Source organism: Rhamphochromis sp. 'chilingali' (genome assembly GCF_963969265.1).
Source record: "Rhamphochromis sp. 'chilingali' genome assembly, chromosome: 12".
NCBI lineage: Eukaryota > Metazoa > Chordata > Actinopteri > Cichliformes > Cichlidae > Rhamphochromis > Rhamphochromis sp. 'chilingali'.
In genome coordinates, this window is record NC_137939.1 from 25,999,589 (window position 1) to 26,021,630 (window position 22,042).

The 22,042-nt window shown below is 42.1% G+C and overlaps 2 protein-coding genes across 5 annotated transcripts in view; one reads left to right on the plus strand and one right to left on the minus strand.

Moving 5' to 3' along the window:
- The window catches only part of slc2a4rg (SLC2A4 regulator), a 67,445-nt gene extending 59,867 nt beyond the window's left edge, over nt 1–7,578 (plus strand). For both annotated transcript variants that reach the window (XM_080898113.1, XM_080898114.1), the window contains one exon: nt 556–7,578. In XM_080898113.1, coding sequence (XP_080754239.1) covers nt 556–667 — 112 coding nt within the window. In that variant the 3' untranslated portion in view covers nt 668–7,578. The remainder of the gene's footprint in view (nt 1–555) is intronic.
- Nucleotides 7,579–7,800: 222 nt separating this feature from the next.
- zbtb46 (zinc finger and BTB domain containing 46) overlaps nt 7,801–22,042 on the minus strand; it is a 63,762-nt gene continuing 49,520 nt past the window's right edge. For 2 of the 3 annotated variants that reach the window (XM_080899859.1, XM_080899858.1), the window contains exons 5-7: nt 18,674–19,011; nt 17,136–17,178; nt 13,446–17,017 (exon numbers count right to left, since the gene is read on the minus strand). In XM_080899859.1, the coding sequence (XP_080755985.1) occupies nt 16,221–17,017; nt 17,136–17,178; nt 18,674–19,011 (1,178 nt within the window). In that variant the 3' untranslated portion in view covers nt 13,446–16,220. The other variant, XM_080899860.1, reaches the window with a different exon arrangement.

Consider the following 22,042-nt stretch of genomic DNA (forward strand, 5'->3'; position numbering starts at 1 on the left):
TTTCAACACACTTCCCATTAGTTCCCTTAGAGGAGTCTGCAGGAAGTCCATGCAAACTCCTCAGGCTGGGAACTAAAATGAAAAATTTTGGCTATTGTAGCTACAAAGCTATTATCATTTCAGTGGGTCACAGTAGGTTAAATGAATAAAACTGCTGCTTGCACTAATATACTTTCTGAAACGTGAATGTGATTACATTCGTACCTGTGTGATGTTATTGGGCTGGGTATTTAATTCTGCTGATAAGTAGTTTGACTGTTTTAAATTCTTATAATGGCGTTTGGATCATATGTGTAATTATAATTGTGCACCGCCAAAAGCCTGTGTTACTCTTCAAGGTGCTGAACCATGTCAGATATTACATGTGTATAGGTATAATAATATCGGCCTCTTCAAAAATGGTGTTCTTGTACTGAATCACTGAATTATTTAAAAGAGAGATACTGTACCTACTCACCTTTAAGCACATTGTACGTACATGTTTGCCGTTTGCCCATGTGTGTGTCTGGATGTCTATGTGCATGTCCTTATGCTGTCACATCTGCTGTTACCAAGGAAACCCCGTGGGGAGGCGAAGAAGTGCCGAAAGGTGTACGGCATGGAGAAGAGAGACATGTGGTGCACAGCCTGTCGTTGGAAAAAGGCCTGTCAGAGATTCACCGACTAATAAAGTCCCCTTCCTCGGTCTGCGATATGAGCTCTTCCCCTCTAGGAGCGACAGCGAGGTGGACACTTCCACTGAGGAAATAAGGGGAGTCTCTTCACAATGGAGTTCTCAGCACTGCTTCCTCCAGCCCAGCAGTGGGTTTCGCCTTCACTCTTTTCCGTTTCCAAACACAAAGACAAAACAAAACTGATGCTTCAAAACAAACATTTTAAAAAAACTTCTCGAGAGAGAGAGAAAAAAAATCTTTATGCAGGTTTGGATACTTTGTTCTAAGACTGAAACATTTTCACTCTGTTGAGTTAAGGAAAAAAAAAGAAACATTTAAATTCGATTATAAGCCTTTTGATTTGAGTTTTTGTTTTCAAATTGCTTCAACTCAAGGCATTGTTTAAAGACTACAAATAAGCTTTTGGGCATGCTCTGTTGTTTATCAGAAGAGCATCATGCAAGCTACTGTTTTTGAGTCGGATCATGGGTTAACACCTGATGTGCTTTGTAAGACCTCTGTAGCATATCTGTTTCTCAGTGTCACTGTTTAAGGGACTCCAAACCTACCAGGTGCAAAAAGCCTGTTCACTTACAGCCAGCAGATTTGGCGTAAGCTCTACCATCTCTGTCTTCAGCAGTCTGGCTGACTGCATGTCGAAATGCGTTTTGTCCAGTATCAAACAACTAGTTTGTTACACAGATTCAGAGTAGCCAAACAGCTATATTTGTTTTGCAAAGCTGCACAAAAACCCTTCACACTAAGTGGTACAAAAATATTTCCTGTGATGCACCAAAATGTTTTCAAGATATGTATTTCCCTCTGCTCTTCTCTCTACTTTTAGAAATATGCACCTTCTTTTAAAGTGTCACGGTAACAAAAAAAAGTGGACATCTGTTTCTTATACTGTGTAGTTTATTTTCAGCAATGAGTTGCTGACGCAACAAGTAGATTCACTGTGCAATTGGCAGAGTTGCAGGATTGATTATCATCTGTCTTGCTTTGTGGTTGAGTTGAGGCTGAAAGGCTGATAGTTTTTTCTTCTAACAGCTGATGCTCTTAAAGAGATTGTTTACCACGACGATACGTGAATGAGAACTGCCCTTTGAAACTTTAACTTACAGTCTGACTTATTATCTGACTTGATTGCCACCTGATGATGACAATCAGGCGCTCTAATTCATATTCTTACAGTTTTAAGAGGACAGGTTACTCACTCTGCCATATTTGGAATAGTTAGCATTAACCAGCATTGCACACCACAGTTAATTTCATAGGTCTGAAATTATCTTTTGCTCTGGTGTAACATTTGGAAATAAATAAGCAGGATTAAGTCAAGTCAGTGCGGGGCAGGGTTTTTGTAGATTGACTGATTTATGTAAACAATTAATGTAGCAATATTTTACCAAAATGAAGTCTTACTTTTCAGATTAGGCCTATAAGAGTAAAGGAGAGGCCAAGGTTTCCATGCTTTAGATAAAATATAAGTGGGAGATTTTTAGAAGGTTAAATTCTTTATTGTTCTTTTTTCCCGCTCAACATAGCCCCTTTAAGGACGTTTTACATCACTACTGGAAATTTAAAGTAAATGGTTACGTCTTAAAATCCCATTTATCTGAAATAAGCAACAGAGAGCAAAATAAAAACAAGATATTTTTTAGGTTGTCCCTGTTTAAAGGTTAACTAGCTTTAAATTGTGAGCGTCAATGGCAAAAAGCACTTATAATTGACAAATAAATGACATGAGTAATCTATGTAGTGATCTGTTTTTGATATTAATTAAAAAAAAAAATCAGGAACAATTGTTAAGAGTGCATTATTATTTATGCATATTCCCCTTCCCCGTTCATAGTGTACATCTCTCATCAGGTTTCTCAGAGCTGGCTGAGGTATTTTTTTTAGATTTAGATGACTGAGATGAAAGATAATCTTCTAAAGATACTTCCCATTAACCATTGAGCCAAATAAAAGTGCCGACATTCTTAGTGACAAAATAAAGGTTTCTGGCAAAACTTCACCTACTTTCACAGAAAAGAAGGTGAAGTCTGAAAGTGAGTAAGGCGTCATGAGCTCTTGTAGTTGACCCATGTGTCAGGATGTGACTGTTGAAAGTGTTGCTGGATCTTCTGTGTAGTTTGTAATATCTCCTGTTCTTTGGACTGTTAATTCTGATACAACCCAACTCCATTAAGAAGAAAAAACTTTTAACTGGTAACTTTTTTTTCTCTCAGAGACATAAAACAGATATATATTTTTCCTTTTCTTTTCTTTTTTTTTTTTTGAGATTCAACTCTGTGTTTATTGTTAGCAGATTTTATATGCAGCTCGGCAGCATGCCCTCGACTCTCTAAGCGACACTGCCTTTACCTGATCTCAGTAGAAATGTATGACAAACAGAGTGCCTGTCCTCCGTATGAGAATGCAATCTTTGAACTGTCTCCTTGACTGAGGTACAGGATGACTTCAGACATTTGTCGCCATAGAAACACCTGTGCTGTCCTTTGTCATCGCAGAGTCGCATGTGCTGTCTGTTGTTGGTTGATGCCACATTAGAGTGAGAGAAACAATTACTTTATCTCCTGAGTTCACTCACTTACAAAGAAATGAACAGATTTTTATGGTAGTTACATTTTAATGGAGACAGACAGAATATCAACCAAAAAAACCCAACAAAAAACCCACATTACATAAAAGTTTGCATGTAAAACATGACTTAGTACTCGATGGACAAACCCTTGCTGACAAGCACAGCGGTAAGACGTTACTTGTAGTTGGTCACCAGGTTTGCACACATCTCAGGAGAGATTTTGGCTCACTCCTCTTTACAGAAACTCTAAATCCACTCAGTTTTCTTGGCCTCTGTTTGGCACTTTAAAGCTCAATTTCAGCTTCAGTTCCCTCCACAGATTTTCTCTAGGACTGAGGTCTGGAGACTAGCTAGGCCACTCCATTCATTTGTTGCCTTGCCGGTATATTTTGGGTCATTGTCATGCTGCAAGACTCATCCACGAGCCATCTTCAGTGTTCTGGCTGACTGATGGAGGCTCTCTTCCAAGATTTTACAGTACACATCCTTGTCCATTGGCCCCTTTAATGCGGTGAAGTTGCCCTGTGCTCTTAGCAGAAAGACAGCACCAAAGCATAATGTTTCCACCTCTGACTGTAGGGATGGTTTTCTTTGAGTGATACTCAGCATTTCTGTTCCTCCAAACATGACAGGTTGCGTTGATGCCTCACTGCAGCACTTTCTCCAAAGCCTGCTGTGAATCACTTAGATGTTCACTGGCAAACTTAAGATGGGTCTACGTGAGCAGGGGGACCTTGTAGGTGCTGCAACATTTCAGTCTATTACAGCGTACTAGTGTGTTACCAATGGTATTTTTGGTGACTGTGATCCCAACTGTCTTCAGATCATTAACAAACTCTTCACGTGTAGTTTTGGGCTAATCCACCACCTTTTTCATGATCATCCTCACACTGTGAGGCAGGATCCTGCAAGGAGCTCCAGACTGAGGGCGATTGAGTCATTTTATATTTCTTCCATTTCCCAAAAATCACACCAGCAGTTGTCACTTTCTCACCAACCTTCCTACTGATGGTCTTGTAGCTCATTCCAGCCTAGTGCAGGTCTAGTGCAGCCAATCAGTGGAGATAAAGGACTATCTCTAACTGATTGGCTGTAATCTGTATGCCACATAGGCACATAGCCAATCTGTTGGAGCCTGAACTCTGGCTGGGTTGTAGTAGATGCTTATTTCACTCACTGATTGCAAATAAATTTATGATGTTTATGTAATGTTGGTGTTTTTGGGGGGGGGATTTTTTGTTTTGGTTTTTTTTTTTTGGTTGGTTGGTATTCTCCCTTAAAAATTAGCCACTGTTTATTTCTTTGTAAGTGAGCAAACTTGTAAATACAGCAAGGGATGAAATAATAATTTCCCCCACTGTGTATGGTAGCACTTCCCCCTTCTAGCATTAAACACACACGAGCACTTATTGTTGTTATTGAACATTAATTTCCCCACCTTTTAAAAGAAAAGCATTATTCCAGTGGCATCTCACATAAGCTAGGTCAGCAGGCCTCTAACGTCAGAAAATTAACCATTTCACCAAGTGCCAATGAAGAGAACACAAAAAGGAAAAGATATACTGAACTAATCAAGTTGCACTAGGTTGCACTGTGCAAAGACGCGTTTTTATAACTGAAAATTTTATATACGAAACTTTTTAAGTGAAAGGGGTATTTTGTTTTGGGCGGGGTCGTGGGTGGGAGGCGTATCGTCACTGCCTGATGGAATAAATGGGGTGTCAGGGGCAGGGGTCGCGAACCTCTGCGGTTCCCCATTATTAGCACGTGATCCTGAGAGTCAGTGTCTTGCACTCTGTGTCAGAGTTGTTGTACTAAACACGGCAGTGCTGCCAGCTTTAGGAGCGTGGTACTGGAAGTACAGTGAGGTACTCGGTAGTCACTTTGCCTTTCCTTGGAAGAGTGCCAAGGGATGAACGCAGCACCAGCCTTGTCTCAGTGATGGGAAAACACCAGTTTTAGCCAGTAGCTACACATTATCAGCTTGATAACAAATGCTTTACAGTGTTTTATTGCCTGGAGTTTCTTTTCACAGTACAATTTTTATCCACAAAGCTCAGCCTTGTGCTTCCTTTACTTAAAAACAAGTTCCTGCTTCTTTACATTTTGCTGAAAAAAGTAACATGTACATATGTTATTAGTGCTGGATACCACTTTTTTTATTTTGTATCCTTCGCTGAGCTTTGGGTTAGTGTCAAATGCACCCCATTTTAGCTCTTTCTCTCTCTCTCTCTCTCTCCTCCCCATCCGCAGTGCAAGCACTTTCAGATTCCACCAACGGCGGTTACAGGCCAGCGCTTTAGCTGGCAGAGAATGGGACTTTTAGCACATGTTAAGCTAGTATGACCCTCTGCCTGCCACAGAGGCAGGTTTTTTGTTTTTTCTTAAGTTGCACTAAACTGGCGTGTGAGGGCAAGTCCCTAGACTTGTTTTATTAGGAGTTTTGTTCTTTGAGTGAATCTTGGGTAAAAACATGGGAACAAAATTGCTCTTGTGTTAGACAAGAGAACATTTGTGGTGACAAGATCAGCTATTACCCCTTTTCAGCTACATAATGAGAGATGGAGATAGAAGTTGACTGTTTGTGGGTGTGCACATTAGCAGTAGATGGAAAGCAGTGACGATATAGATGGTTTTGTGCATTTTCAGGGCTTTTTTGTACATATGCAACATAAAGAGAACCGTGAGGTTGTTGTGGTTTTTTTTCATATATCGCTTTTCTTTTGTTTGTTGTAACTGTCATATGAAAAGGAATTTTTTTTTTTACAGTACCGAATGTTTTTCTTTCATTTTTAAAGTTGTTTGAGAAGTTATAGTGAACAGATTCAATGTATATTGTAGCTTAGAGGCAAAGGGGAGAAAAACAAAACATGTTGAATGTAAAACCTATAAAAAAAAAAAGTATAAAGTCTTTTTTTTGTTTTGTTCTTGTTGTTGTAATAGTTGCTGGCTAGTTGGTATTGGCCTGTAGTGAACCTTTAACATGTCCTGATTTTTGGTATCCAAATCTTTAACACCCACAGACAGCTGTTGCCGCAGTGCTAAATCATATAAAATGGCACGACCTTGCAGTATTGCTTTACTATCCTACTTTGTGCAATGAAACGCTTTACAATGGAACAAGAACTAACTTGCTTTTTGGTGACGTTCACACTGTTGCTGTTCTTTTACCCTGGCATTTTTTTTGTTTTTCTGTGTGGTTATCATTGTCAGAGGTGTTGTTTGTGGATTTGATGTTAAGTTTTGTTAGGCAGGATAACCTTCATCATGGGGCACCATGGAAATTTTTGATCCTGCCTTGCACATTCCAATAGATGGCATGCTTTTAGTGTCTTCCAACTTCTCACATAAAAACAAACAAAAAACAAAAAAACATATCCTTTCCACTTCCTTTTTACTACAGCGATTTTCCCGATCACCTTTTCCACTTCCTGTTCTTGTCCTGTCCAGCTTTATTGTGGTCACACCCAAGCCTTTACCCAGTATATTAAGCTAAACTAAACCCTTGAAATGTGCATCAGAAAGCCTTTGTTTTGCTGTTGTTTTGTTCTTTTTTTGTTTTTTTCAATTACGTCAAAATTGATGTGGTGCTTTTGTGAATGTCGTCTGTAAACCAGCAGCAGCAAAGCCAATAGATCTCCTTCCAAATCAAATGTAATGCATTGCAATGGCAGCTCTACACAGTTCTCTGCTTCTTCTACTACTTTGCTGTGTTGTTTGTCTGGGAGTTTACTCCGTCTGTCACTTCTCTCATCCGATGACCTATTTTTTCCCCGTACCATCTCGTGTTTTTACTGAGCCTTACGCTGGCTGGCATAAAAACCAACCTTTGCTTTTTATTTCTCGATTGATTGATTGATTGTCTGGTTGAGTTTGAGGTTATTTTGCATGTCTAGTATCGCTCATTTCCCCCCCTTTTTTTCTTTTTCGTTAGGAGATACAACACTGAAGGGTTTTATGTGTTAGATTTCCCCTCCAAGTATCCAATAACCCAAGGCTGATGTAGTCTGTTTTTCACCAGATGTAAAAATGCTCATTGCAACCCGTAACACACACAAACACACAGTGCTAAGAGCATTTTGTGGGAAACTTGACGTCAGTCTTGGGTCTTCACTGGAGGGCAAGATTTCTCCTGTGTGTGGGCTTGGCCTCTGGTCCTCATCAGCAGTCCCACGCACATGGAGGAAGCACTTTCTGAGGAGTGGTGCACTCAAGGAGTATTTGTGTGAATGTCAAGCTCATGACGAGAGCTTGGAAAGATGGATGAAACATGTATGATGTCGATAATGTGATCTCTGTGATGTAATGTGACAGAAAGGAAAATAAAACCTAAATGGAAGCAGCCTTGTCATCGGGTTCATTTGTTTATATGAAGATGACTATGACTATCGAAGTGTAAGCTTCAAAGGCAACAGTGGATTCATTCCTTCTGCTTTTGCTACCTCGGCTGTCTTTTGACTTGTGTATTCCTCCCCCTTGTGGACAACAGGTGGTGTGACAGCACCATTGCTATTAGCTGTGTTCATGAAAACAAAAGGCACAGCACACACTGGTCACTTCTTTACAGCAGCAATTTCAAAATTTATTGAGACTGATTGGTTTTTGCAAATAATAGTCAAGCTAATTCTTCCACTAAACATGAATTAGAAAGAGGCTTGGACGGCTGGCGGGCCTGTCCCAACATCAAAACAGGAGGCTCATGGTTGACTGTAAAAATGTTTTGTGATCAGTACTATCAACCAAAAAAATATCAGCACAAGAGCACTTAAAATCTGCCCAAAACAAAACAGGTGTAAAAACAGGACAGGTTTTTTTTTTGATTATTTAGCACATTTTGTTACAAACACAGGATTATGATAATATAAAGTCAGCATCATATTGAACAATATTCCCAATGAAAATAAACAAACCTCAAGCTTCAAGTGCGACCTTTTACAAATCAGAGACCCTCTGAAACTTGAGGGAGAAAATAAATAATATATAATAGTAATATAAATTTATATATATGAAGGTATACACACATCACTCTTAGTAGAAGAACAAAATCTAAAGTAAAAAGCGCCAATTTTGAAATATAGTATAATATAGATATACCCATATCTATGGCTTCATGATTTGCACGTGTGAATCAAGCTATACAGGCTAAATGAGGATTGCAATTTGTACATGTCTAAGAATACCCATATTCATCTGCAATAGAGCAAAAAATTCCAGTTTTGCATCGTGTGGAATGAGACAGTTGTGTGCAGATGCCGAAGATGCCGCTTTGGTATGACAAAATGAACATAGGCATGCAGTTAAGACCACAGAATCAGGGCACAAAAGGTCATCAACACACAGTGGGAAGGAGAATCTGGTCGCCCATCATGATTTGTCTCTTTGAAGTTTTCAAAATCCTCGAACGTTTCGGCCCTCTAATCTGATCGGTCGCATCTCGATAATCTCTATCCATTGAGTTACAAATATTCAGTCGTCTCTTGGAAACAAACACTCTTGCAAGCACACAGGTGAAATGTCATTGAGGCACATATTGAGGGGTTGATGGCAGACGTTTTCCTGAAGTACAACCCAGAATGAGGAAGAAGACGTACAGTACAGATCGTGAGAAGAGCGCGGGGGCCGGGGGAGTCACACATACATCCAGATGCCTCTCAGGGGCCAAAACAGCACCACAGGACAGAGATTTGCCACCGATTATGGGCTCCTTCCACACCCACCATTGACATTCATAAACATATTCTACCCCATTGTCTTTCTTCTTTTTTTTTCACCCCAGAAAAGTACAACAGTTTGATAAGTGGGTCAAACAAAAGCACAATAAATAATGCAAATAAAATAAAGATATCTGTCAGACATAAAGAAAGCATCACAAATCTCACTGTACTGAGAGTCTCTCAGCAGGGGCTGATGGGAAGTGCAGTCCATGGCACCTACAGAAGAGGCCAAATGTGTGCGACCAGCACTGGCAACAAAATGTTTCCCAGAGTTATTACTGCAGCACTCTTTCCCTTTATGTAAATGAACTGGGGTCAAGCCAGGAAAGCACTGACATATAGGAATACAGCATGTGGACTCAACGCTCTACTGTCCGATAGACGTGTTTCGTCTGCACATTGCATTTCTACTTGATTGCGTGTCATCAAAGGCGTGAGACACAGCAGTAGCCAGAAAAAAGAAAGGAAAAAGAATCAGCCTGGTTTTAGGATGCGGTCTTCAAAAGCTAGCTGGTCCTTTCACACAGCCCTTCATATTCACAATAATACCATAACGTGCACTTTTTTGTTTTTTGTTTTTCCAAACTGTGACGAATAATGACAGGTTCAAAAAAATAAAAACAACCCAACAACAAAACTGTTTACCACAACAATAAATCCAGAAGCACCTGCACACACAGACCGTGAAACAAAAGCACTTTATGTATACAAATTACTAGATTGTTTTTGGTTCGATATTAATCAATTAGTGTACATTAGTGATGCAAAAGCATGTGCTGAATACATGTTTCAATCAATATCTAACAGAGATGTTTGACAGTGAATGTGTTTTCCCCCCTGGTAAAAAAAAAAAAAAAGAAGAAATAAAAATAAAAGCAAATACGACAGAGAAAGCATAAACTGGCACAATAAAAGATTGATAAAAGCCCCATGGCTTGCTGTCCACAACAAGGCAAAGTATAAAAGCTTTTTTTTTCTTATACAAGATATAAAATATCCAAAAAAAAAAGAACACACCATAAAGCTTAGCATCCAGCACTTAATAATAATTAATAATAGTAACATCAACGACAAGTAATCATAGTTCTGATATTCATAATAATAAGACATGTCATCTGACTCACTTGAATTGTCAACTTTGCCGAAAACAAACAAACCAAAAAACAAAACAAAACATGGAAATAATCTTAAGAACTGAATATAGAATATCTTTTGGTCACTGGACACTCATCCTTGCATACAAGCAGCCATCCTGTTCCACTCAACACGTACAGAGAGGGCGAGAGCAAGGGAAGGACTTCTGAAAATTAGGAATCCACAAATAAACAAACAGGTTTCTCAATAAATAGCTGTCAAACAAAACAAAGTCAAATTACACTCTCTGCAAAGAGCAAACTCTGAATTTCAAGCACAATTCTGCAATTCTTCTTGTTTTTTTAACCTTGCAAAGCCAGAGAAAGCATATCAGCAAAAGAATCGTGGAAAGAGTCTGCATATTCTGATTCCAGCAAGTGGAATTACATGACTCACTTAAAACGCGCACACGGCAAACGAACAAACCAAAAAAAAAATTTACACAAAGGCAGCTCCTCCTTAAGTGTGAGAGACTTAGCTCTCAGGTCCTATCGTCACAACCTCCAGTGTGAGAGAATCTGGACCAGAGAAAGCGAGAGAGAAGGAAAGAGTTATTAGTGTAGAGCATCCACTGTGTGCTTGAATTGATTTTAAAAACAGGAAGCAGAAACTGATGTCCACTCTGTGGGTGAAGACGGCTGAAACGCTAAAAAGCATCTTTCGGTCTCTCTGTCTCTCTCTGTCTCGCACAGCCTACAGCCCCTTTTAAATTTCCACCCACCCCCAAAAAAACAACCCCAAAACCAAAACAAAACTTTATGTACATTTCTCAAAACTCCAGTATTTCTTGGAATGGATCAATAGAAACCAGGCGGTAAACTTAAGTGAAGAAAAGATTAAGGACCCCACTGAAAGGCATAGGCTATATAAACAGCAATCTGCACAAAGATTCAGTGATTTCTATTTCGTGATAACAGTCAAGAGGACATAAAGTATATCCTTAAAGGTAGGTGCGGTCACCGAGTTGTTTAGGTAAGTAAAGATCAGATCAAAAATGTAAACCACGGGTTCAGGGTATTGATAGGAGTCAGTTGTCATTAAAGTGCAAGTCTGTGGCAGTAGGACAGATTTAGACCCCCCCTTCACTCATAGGGAGACACTTTTCCCAGAAGCATTATAGTCATAGTTATAAGACCAAGACAGCCTTCCTCCTGGCTATTTCCCTACACTGTCAGTGATCCTTGATTTCCATGATGATTGTGATGGCAAACATACATAGCAGTCTGGCGTTGGCCATGTCCTTGGCAGCGCCGCCATTGATTCCTGTTTTGACAGAGTAGAAAACTACTGGACTCTGGCCTGAACCCTCGAGAAAAATAACACAAAAACACTGCATCAGAATTAAAGGAGGTAAGCAGAAAAAGCCTTGCACTGAGCCATCTCTTCCTCTACTATGGCAGTCAAGGTTGAGAAAAGCGTGCGTGCGTGTGTGTGTGCATGTGTGTGTGGTAAAAGTGTGTGCATGTCGGTATGTGTGCATCTCGTAATGGTATTAGATCATTGTCGCGCATCACCCTACAGCATTTCCACTCAAAGGAAGGCCTGCCCCAAGTGGGACGAATGGGTAAAGAGAGCAGAGGATTCTGCCTGAGAGATCACAAAAGATCTTCAGAGATCGGTCGATGGGTCACTAACAGGAGCCGGACAGACTCTATGAGATCCAGGCAAAGTCCTTCTCGCTCCCATTCTGCTGTTCCCCCTCCTGTGCCGAGGAGTCACTCTCCTCTTTCTCATTGTCCAGCGTTCCGTGCGTCTCAGCGGTCATCCCTGAGTCCTTCCACTTCCCTCTGTCTTCCTCCCCTTCTCCCAGCATCTCTCCGTCCCCTTCGACCATCATCTCCTCCTCCCCTTCTCCATCTCCATCACACTCTGCTTGGTCATCGTGGAAACGGTCGCCAGGATACAACTCCTCCTCCGGAGAGATATCGCCACCCACCTCACCATTGTGGTCCAGGAGTGCGGCCATGCCTCTGCCAGAGCAATCAGCGCAGACGCCGTGGCGGCGGGAGCCATGCTTGATTCCAACACTGGCTGCTGACATGAAGACTCGGCTGCAGACTTTACAGACGTACTTCTTGTCTTTGCTGTGGACCTGTGGGATGGAAACACAACATTTTTGCAAAATTTTTAAATTCCAAGTGGAAGAGCAAAAGCCTGCAACTTCACAGCTGAAACTGAATGTGAATCCATTCAAATTACAATTGCAGCAATATGCTAGTGACAGAATAAATAAAGAGGAAGAGGAATACAATTTATTTGCTGGCAACAGGTGACTGCCAGGGGGGTCATTGACCAGTCTGCAGACCTGTGTGCATGGGGCTTTAGCAATTTTCATTTGCCATCAACCTCCAGCAACCACTAATAACAAGTCAGGAAATACAAATATTTTCACTCACGATCGGTGATTATGAGATGGTTTTGGACCACTCTTTAGGTCTCTGTGACTGGGGCCTTGTTTACTTAAATTGTGAGCTAGGTTGTGACCATGATTGTAACATTTCCGGCAGACAAGCTAACATCATATGATGGATGGTCAAATGTCTGTAAAACCTCAAGAGAGATCTAGGGCCTCCTAATTTGACCTCTGTAAACACTTTCCCACAGAGTTTATACACTCACTGTGTCACTCGTTTTGGGTCACACTGAATAAAAAATTCTGCTTATTTTGTAAATCTTGCTCATACTGTGTTTCGAAATTGAGTATTTTCTGTGATCTGAAGACACACAATAAATTGCTAAGAACAAGAGAGTGGTTTTAAAGTCTGCGGTAAACCTCACATCACATCCAGTATTTTGCAACAAGATGGCGATGGTAGAAACGTTAATCCCAAGGCTTCAAAAGGGGCACTTCAGAACCCAGTGGTAGCTATGTCCATCTTTTATACTGTCTAAGATTGCTTTGAACTAAGTAGCTGGTGTCTGTGAATGCACTATAGCATCTAAATAAGCTGGCCTTTTGTCCAAATCACTTATGGCTCCCCCCCCCCAAAAAAAACCAAGATGGTAATAGCATTGATGTTAAATCAAAGCTTCTACACAGGAATTAACAAACGAGTCGGTAATGTATATATAATGTTTTGTCTGTCTCTTATATATAACATCTTTAAATCTTCACTTTGAGTAAGGTGTAATTTGCTACCTCCTACATGTAAATGAAGGCCTGCACTCACCAGTGTGTGCCTCTTCATGTGCTCCCTTCTGGTGAACTTCTTGCCACAGATTTCACAGGGGTAGGGCCTCTCACCAGTATGGGAGCGCATGTGCCTCTTTAGGATGCACTGGTGCATAGCAGAGAAACTGCAGTAGGGGCACTTGAACTTTTTGCGGATCACCGTGAAGTCATTCACTGAAAGGAGAGAGAAAGGGAGGGAGGATAGAGAGAAAAAAGGGGGAGAGAAAAAAAGAATTGAAGGTTGAGTGAAGCTTGTTTAAATAAACCAACATGTCACTTTTTAGTTACTGCATTTAATTAGCGGCATGGTCTAGAAATGTACCATCAATTCCCATGGTCACCCCAATCCCCGTCAAAGCTACGGTTGCCCTGGCAACAGCTCTTCCTCTATACTAAAGTAATAAAGGCAAAGAGATACTATAAACACATAACACAACAGCCAGTCTGCCTTAGTTGCACTAGAGGGTCTCTACTATGGACAGCGAAAAACACAGACAGAAAGACAAACACAGACAATGACAAGAAAATAAAATCACCCACACAAAGAAGGAATATTGAGTCACACAAGGGGAGGCAAAATACAACAAATATTAATACCATGTCTTAGTGTTGTGTCGGGGTCTGGTGAATCTTTTATTTAAAGTCTAGATTTAAGTGGTAGCTTAGGTAAAAGACATCGAAGTAAACTGTTTCTCTGTGTTTGTCTGTTTCTAGCCACTGACACAAAGCATATGACTCGGGGAGACTGGAATTGGATTTACGAATACAAAAACACAACAAACACTAATCACGTATAGTTGGGAGTCAAACATACGGTAGGGGTTACAAGCTTTTACAATATATTTACCTCCATCTGCAAATCGACTTCTGCTCTGATTAAATATTCAAGAAGCACATCACAAAAAAAGCATGCAAATACACATGAACTGCACAACAGTTTTGTTTTGTTTTTTTGGTTAAAGTGCAAAAGTAATGAGAGAAATATTGCAGTGTGTGTATGTGTGCACATGTGTACATAACACGGATAGCTTCATTGAAGAATAAAAACGGCAGCAACGTTTAAAAATTTCCATCATAGTTTAATTACAGCATAAAATCTACAAGTAGAATCTTGTTTGAAAAGTACAGCTTTTGTACAACACAGGGATGTCAATGAGAAAATCTAGAATGTAGAACAAAATATCTTTCAGTATTTTCACATTTTGCAACAGCACTCAAAAACAGCCTTTCAGTATTTTTCATTTCTACTCAGTGACTGGCTCTGACTATTTCCTGACTTCTGCGAGCCTGCTGCTCTGTCCCGGCTGCTGGCTAGGACAGGGCGTGCTACCTGAAAATGTGGGATTCTGTGGTAGAAAGGATTTGGCATTTAGGAATTCCCCATGTATATACACAGGATATGCACACAACAGGAAGCGGACAGATTCCCAATTGACACCAGTTCTGCTATTCTAAGCACAAAGAAGTTGCAGCTCAGTGTGCTCAAGTGATAATTAGAAGTAAACACAGGTGAATAGCTTCTCTTTGGGCATAGTAATCACAGTATGCGTATACACAATAAACCTATTTACTGTAATTGGGTTTTATCAAGACAGTATCTTGTTGCATGTTAAAGGCCTGCTGTAAACGAAAGAGCGAAAATTTTGGCAGAAATTGGTGTGAATTTACATTAGCAATGGGTTTCAAGCCAGTGTTCAAGCTGATTCCAATAATCCTGCTTCTGCCCATCGACATCCTCCACCACCTCTCTTATTATTCTCCTGCATTTGCCTACTTGTCTCTCTTGATCTCTCATTTTCTACCCCGTGCTCACAACCACACCATTATCTATCTGCAGCCGTGACATCACTAAGATCATCCAGAATCTGCCCTTCATTGCCCACTTCCTCTTCAGATGAGGGGTCAGAGGTTAAGAGGGGCCGGAGCCGTGAAGGACCAATTACTGTCCAGCTCCAACCACACTCAGCCGTTGCAAGAATTACAGATCTGGGAGAGAAGAGATGGACAGAGAAAGAAAATGACACCACCCAACCCCCCCTTCCTAGCTGCTACTGATCTATTGTTTTAGCTGGCTTTGTCTCGTTCAGCACATCCCCTCATCTGTACCGATATGACAGTCTTTGACTGAAAGCTGTCATGTCGCACTGAGTTCAAGATACTGTGCTCAATAGCGGTGGATTTTGGGGTCAAATTCTCAAATCGAATGTTTTTGTTCTGTGTTTCAGTTCTTTTATGACAGTTCCTTCTATCAGCTGAGGCGTACTGCCCCTGGCATCAGTCATATTCTCGCCTGGGTTTTTATTCTGTCCTTATGATGCAATGCTACAAAATTCCTGCAGGTGGTGTGGTTGTGTGGGCTGTGACTCAGAGTAATGCCTGGCAGATATCTTTGAATGTCTTTGTGCCCCTAATGCAGGGGTGGACAGAAAGATAAAGATCTCTCTGCCTAAAAAGGAGAGAAGAGTTTAGTCAGACTGGTGGCTGGCGACAGAGAGTGAGACAAGTGGTTAAGGTCGGGGAGGTGGAAACCCCCATCCCCCCCCAAATCTCTCAACCCGGCACTGCAGTGGAAAGTAATTCACCTGTTCATGGGTACACTCAGTGCTCACTAAAACTATTCGCTCAGTCTAAAAAGACCACATATATTTTCAGTCAAAGGTTTGTTTTAAACGTATCTCTCTTTTTTTTTTGCATAGCAGTTGTGCAGTTTTGACACATTAGTCGTCAGTTTGAGTCACCATTAAAAAAAAAATAGTGACATAAAACTTTGCAAGCAATAGAAAAAGTCCCTAGATATTTATATCCATAATCAACAGACATATGATTTTAAAAGGAACTCTTACTTTGTTACTGCGATGACACCACAGAGTATTTTTTGGCATGAACGTAAAACACATTTGAGGATACACGACTAACTGATGGGTAGGAAATTGTGTAGCGTGCTGCCTGTAATTCCACTCTCAGTTTTCCACATTGATACTGTGATTGTGATTGTCAACCTTCATCTGTTGCGTTACTCGCCACAGTGGGTCTATAGTCCCACCCTGAGACATTTCCATTCCAATGTTGCCTCCCAGTATAGCTCCTGGCACTGACCCCACCTGGCAGCACACCTTTACATGTGTGGCCAGGTTTTTCTGGGTGCTAAAAGCCTTGGCACAGGCAGGGCAGGTGTGCCCTCTCTCTTTGGAGTGAACGGATGACAGGTGCCTGTGTAGGTCTGTGCGGTCTCTAAAGTGTTTCAGACAGTACACACACTGCATCAACTTCTTCTTGAAGTGGATGGTCTTCTCGTGTCGGTCCGCATTAGATTTGAGAGTGAAGCTGGCGGGGCACTGCGAGCACAGGTACCGCGCCGGTGCAGGCTCAGCTACCGCAGGCCGGTATAAAGACTGAAAGGGAAAAGGATGATTTTGCGGATGTTGATGGGGCTGGGTTGGTTGGTGGTGCGGACCTTGGATGCTTGGCCAGTCAAGGGACAAGGCCATCAGAGATAGGGTGTGGCGGTACTCGTGCTCCCTGAGATGCTCCAGGCTGCGGAACAGCCGTTTGCACAGGGAGCAGGCGAACCCCTGTGAGGGCCAGGCACCGTGCTCTGGCACAACCCTTTCCCCTAATCCAGCCTCTTCACCCAGCCCAAGCAGCCCTTTAGTCCCTCTGCCAACCACGGGCACTGACGCAGGCACAGTCAAGCCACCCGCACAACTCCCCTCGCCCATCTGATCCCTCTCGACAGGAGACTGGTCACCTTCCAAGGCTGAAATAGTGAGAAGGATGGTGAGAGTGAAAGTCAGAGAAATAATGAGGTACAATAAGCACAAGCTTAAGTTATCACGACTATTAAATTGTGACAACTTTTATAGCATACTCCATACCTGTGTTGTATTCTTTCGTGTCTTCTTTGTCTTTCGTGCCCTCCTGTAAGCGCAAAACATATCGTTATGTCACACAGGCATATTTATACAGCCTGTATGGAATGTTGTCTGGACATGCAAGAGGAAGGAAGATGGTACAAGCTGTGAAGGCAAGCTTATTTAAAAAATAATTGTAAGAAATGGAGAAACAAAGACATGGAAGCAGAAAATTAAAAAGTAAAGCAAAACAAGGTCATGATTATTCAACGACTTTGAAACTGGAAAGCAAACAGAGAAAAAAATAGTAAATCATTTCTGGATGCTACAGCTGTCTCATGGGCACAGAATGAACAGTTATGCTGAGCTACAGTGTTAATAAATGAATTACAGGAGAGATACTCATAAACTCAAAACTCTCTTGGGTGTAAGCAAGGTGCACCTAAACACCCGTCCCCACACTTTCTTTCCTTCGGCAACTAAACTAAACTCCACTCTTCTTCTTCTACTCCATGCTCCTGCCATTCCTTCACCCCCGCCCATTTGCTCAGCCCCTACACTCCTCCTCCTCCTCCTCCTCCTCCTCCTTCCTCCTCTCTAAGAACAGAACACCATGCACTGGGCAAACAGATGGCTTGTCCGTAGAGATAGGGAGGCTTGTTGGGAGGCAGGTCCACTGAAATCAAATGCTGCTCCTAAATGCTCACCCGCACACACAGCGCACACACATAGACTGGCACAAAACTCACTGCTACACATGCTCATATTGCCATGCTCTCTCTTACACACACACACACACACACACACATACACACACACACACACACACACACACACACACACACACACACACACACACACACTGAGAAGAACAAACAATCTCCTGGGCTGCGAGAGCAAACCTCTCATTGTCTACTTGTATTGATTCTACTCACTCTCATCACACTACCTTGCCTGTTATCTGCCATCTCTAAGCACACGCTGCCATTGTGACTAGACGTGTCATCACTAATGTAACTACTACGGACTACATTACCACTAATGTTGAGCAAAGACATTTCTGGCTTGAAGGTGAATTCAAGTCTAACTATATTAAAAGATTATTTGAGAAGGGAGACATGAGCGAAGAACTGGCAATCTGAAAGGAAGAGAAAAGCAAACAAAGCATACAGAAAAGAAAGAGCAAACAAAGGAAAAAAATAGCATTTCTTCTCCAGCGAAGCAGGAAATATGCCAAATTCCACAAAGAGAATGAGATACAGAAAGGAATTGAGCAATGATGTGCTAACATTTTAAAAAGAACTCTCTCTGAAATAAGGGTAATATCCCCATTAATCCCCAATTCCTTCTTGCAAAAACTCCTAGCTTGCTCCCACCACATCACTTGCCACTTCCTACCCTCCATCACCTCTCAAACCCCTTCGGTGTGTGCGTGTATAGAAACAGGGTGATGCTGCCCCCTGGATACTTATCTCCACTGTTAGAACTTTTATCTGAGTGGAGTAGCAGTGCCCAGAGAGCAGCCTGTGCCCTGGAGCTGAGCCAGGCTCTGGTACACTTACCTCAGGCAAGGTGGAGGGCTCTGGGCCCTCAGGGGCCTCTTCAACTTCCATGTCCAATCTCTCTGAGTGCAGCAGGGGTGCCCCAGCCCTCAGACCGGGGGCCTCCAGGGGCCGAAGCTCAGAGGGGTGCAGTGGTGTGGGTGGAGTGGGTGGGCAGTATGCTGATGTTGATGTTGTTGATGATGATGATGATGGCGGTAGTGGTGATGATGATGGTGGAAGATGAGGAGGAAGAAGAGGAAGAGGAGGAGGAGAGGAGCCAGCCCCCTGTTTGTTATGAATAGTGGCCCCCGTGGCCCCTGGCCGAAGCGTGCTGCAGTAGTTGTTGGAGTAGAGCCCTGAGGAGCACAGGAAACGAGTCTCACCCACCCACTCACGTACAACTGCAACTCTGCAAGCAGCTGGCCACCAGAACACAACGGGAGAGAGTGGGCAGGGGGGCACACAGAGGCTGCCAGTGCTACACTATCAAACACTATGCAGAGGGGGAGGAAGAAAAACTCTGAAGTTTCACTTTCCACCAGCCAAGGGGAAAGGGTTAGGGCTTCTCTTCTCTCTTTCTCTCTCTTTTTTTTTCTTTCGCTCCTCTGCTCTCCTTCTCCTTCCACCCACATGCGTGCGCAGAGGATGGCAGCGGGTGTGTGTTTTGTGAGTGTGTATGTGCCATGTTGTGTGAGTAAAATGCATATAAGGAGAGGGCTTGAGGATCCTCTGTAGCGTGGAAGGAGATTGTTTTGGAGAGGAGCCATCTTGCAGCTCAAGTGAAGATTTTTTTTTTTGTGCACGCAGGGTAAAGGACGACTACATCGACCATGTAAGATGTTTACCAGCAACAAGTTAAGACACGCTGGATAAAATTTCAATTTTTTTCACAGAACCTTTAGCTTTCCACAACTATTCACACAGAGCCTTTTTTCTGCTACATTAATATCACCATTAGCTGGTACTGAGAGCGCATTTCTTTTTTTCTCTCTTTCTTCGCTTTGATTAATAGTGTGTATTAATCAAAGCATAATGTATCGCAAGATTCTCTAGACAGTGCGTGTACGCATGCAAGCGTGTGCAAATGTGGGCAGCATTTTGGGGAATGTCTCCAGAGTTATGCAGTGGGTTAGCCATTCATTGCCCTCCTCTGCACAACGGACAGAATCACACAACCATGAGGCTCGGCCGTGGATGGATTCCTGGAATGTTAAACTACCGCACCCGACACTCCCCACTCCCACTCACTGAGAACACACACAAATGCTTAACTCCCCATCTCTTCTTCCCCACCCCATCAGTGACAGGGGAAACAGCATTAACAGCGAAGAGGAAGTAGAGACCGAGAGTAAACGGATGAGATACAGGTGAAAGGGAGTAGCTCATTAACAAATGGTGTTCTGGCAGTAGACGGTTCTCAGGAAAGGGCTTTCATGGAATAGTTAATCAGTTTTGGTTCAAGCCTCTTGCAGAAATGCAACATGTAACTGAATATATTACAGTGTCGTATCACTGAGTTTAATATTTCAGTTGTGTCTGGCAAGCTTTAAAGTATGCAAATAGCAGTCAGCTGACTGCCTGCACAGCGGCAAGAAAAAAGAAAGACAAGAAAAAAGTAAAATAATTGCATTACTTAAACATGGCTCAATAGGAACTAACATACAATCGTCATCCCTTTCTTTCACCTGCCATCCCAATGGAGTCTGTACTTATTACATCTGTTTAGGCTTTAGGGAAGCAATTACTGGAAGGTGACTGACCAAGGTTACTAATTAACTAAAAAGCTCTGTAAGTTTGTTAGGCGAAAATAGCAAGATTGGATTGGATTTTACCTCTCTGTAACCTCACGGAAAAATGCTTAATGACACATGGCTAGTCATAACCTTTGGACAGTGTTGTTTACTTTTTATTATTTGAAAAACTATATGAACAAAAGACCGTGCAGGTTCGGGTTCATGGCAGCTTTGTGCACATCCGCGTATTAGATCCCTCCACTTGCAGGTAAGAACTGTTGAATCCAAAAAAGTTGATATATAAAGTAGACTCAATTTGAAAATCCAAGTCTGGATTAGATTCATTTCCATCTGCTTTTTGAATTAACCCTCACTGTTCTTCCTTTACAGTTGCAGTACCAAAAAAAAGAGAGAGAGAGCCAGAAGACAAGCTATATAGGATCCATTTGTTAAATTTGGAACAAAATTTGTGTCACAATCATAAATAAAGTTTGAAAATCTCTTGGCAGTAGCTGTGGAATGAATGGTAGCTAGTGCACAGAGGTGAGTCAATTTTTAAAAGTAGATGTGAATTGATGAGAGCTGGCAATGGAGGGAAAAGTTCAATAATGTCAGTATAATCTCTATAGTTAATTGGATGTTCCTAACATCCTGTACATGGTGGCAGTGTGGGCAGGTGTGCAGGGATGGTTTTGCAAAATCCATTGTCTGGAATTGACTCTCTGACGCACAGAGGGATAGTGGGGCCAAATCCCATTGATCTTAATTGGATTTTGGAGGTTGATTGACATACACACTGATTCCACTGTATTTTGGCATGTGGTCCGTGACCCATGCAAAGGATAGCAAAAAGAGAAGCTGTGCATTTTAATTCCATGTCCTGTCAACAAGATGGGGGTCGAATCAGTTTGACTTGCTACATACAGAGAGAGATATTTCCAGTATGATCTTATTTTTGGATGCGTGGATGTTTAGCAGAAACCCGGTTTATTAAATCGTCAGTTATGTCGGGGGAAAAAAAAGAATGAGAGAAAGAGGAACAAGATGAAAGGGTGTGGGAGGTGGTAGCTCTATGTCAAGGCCTTTTGCTTATATGCAAGCCTCTCTGGAATTGGGACAGGTGACCTTGCTCTGCCTCCTCCGCGCCTAGATCAATACTTTCCCACTATTTTAGACCAACATGCTTTGATGCTCCACAGCTGAAGTAAAAGAGGGGGGGGAAGAGACAAGAGTGAGACAAATATGGAGGAACTGCAAGAGCTGGCCAAAAGGGGAGGGAGTGAGGGAGAGTGTGAGGGATGAGTGTTAAGGAGGGGTGAAGGAGAAATAGATGGAGGAAAGGAGGGACGGATAGCGTGAGGGGGAGTACAGGAGGGAAAAAGGACAGGAAGGATGTTAAGATGGGTTGAAGGAGAAGCGGGAGGAGAACAAGAGGAGGGGAGGGGAAAGGGCTGAATGGAAGGAGGGAGGCAGGGAGCAGTGATCTGTCAAACCAGGCAGACTTATCCTCCGCCCAGTAATCTGAGGTACAGTGTTTGTTTATTTTCTGTCCTCATTTAGACACAGGGACAGACCTGGGGAGGGAGGGGAGGATGTTGGCCATCTCGACAGGCCCATTTCCCCAACCCCTATTGTGTAGGGAATAGAAAATAGG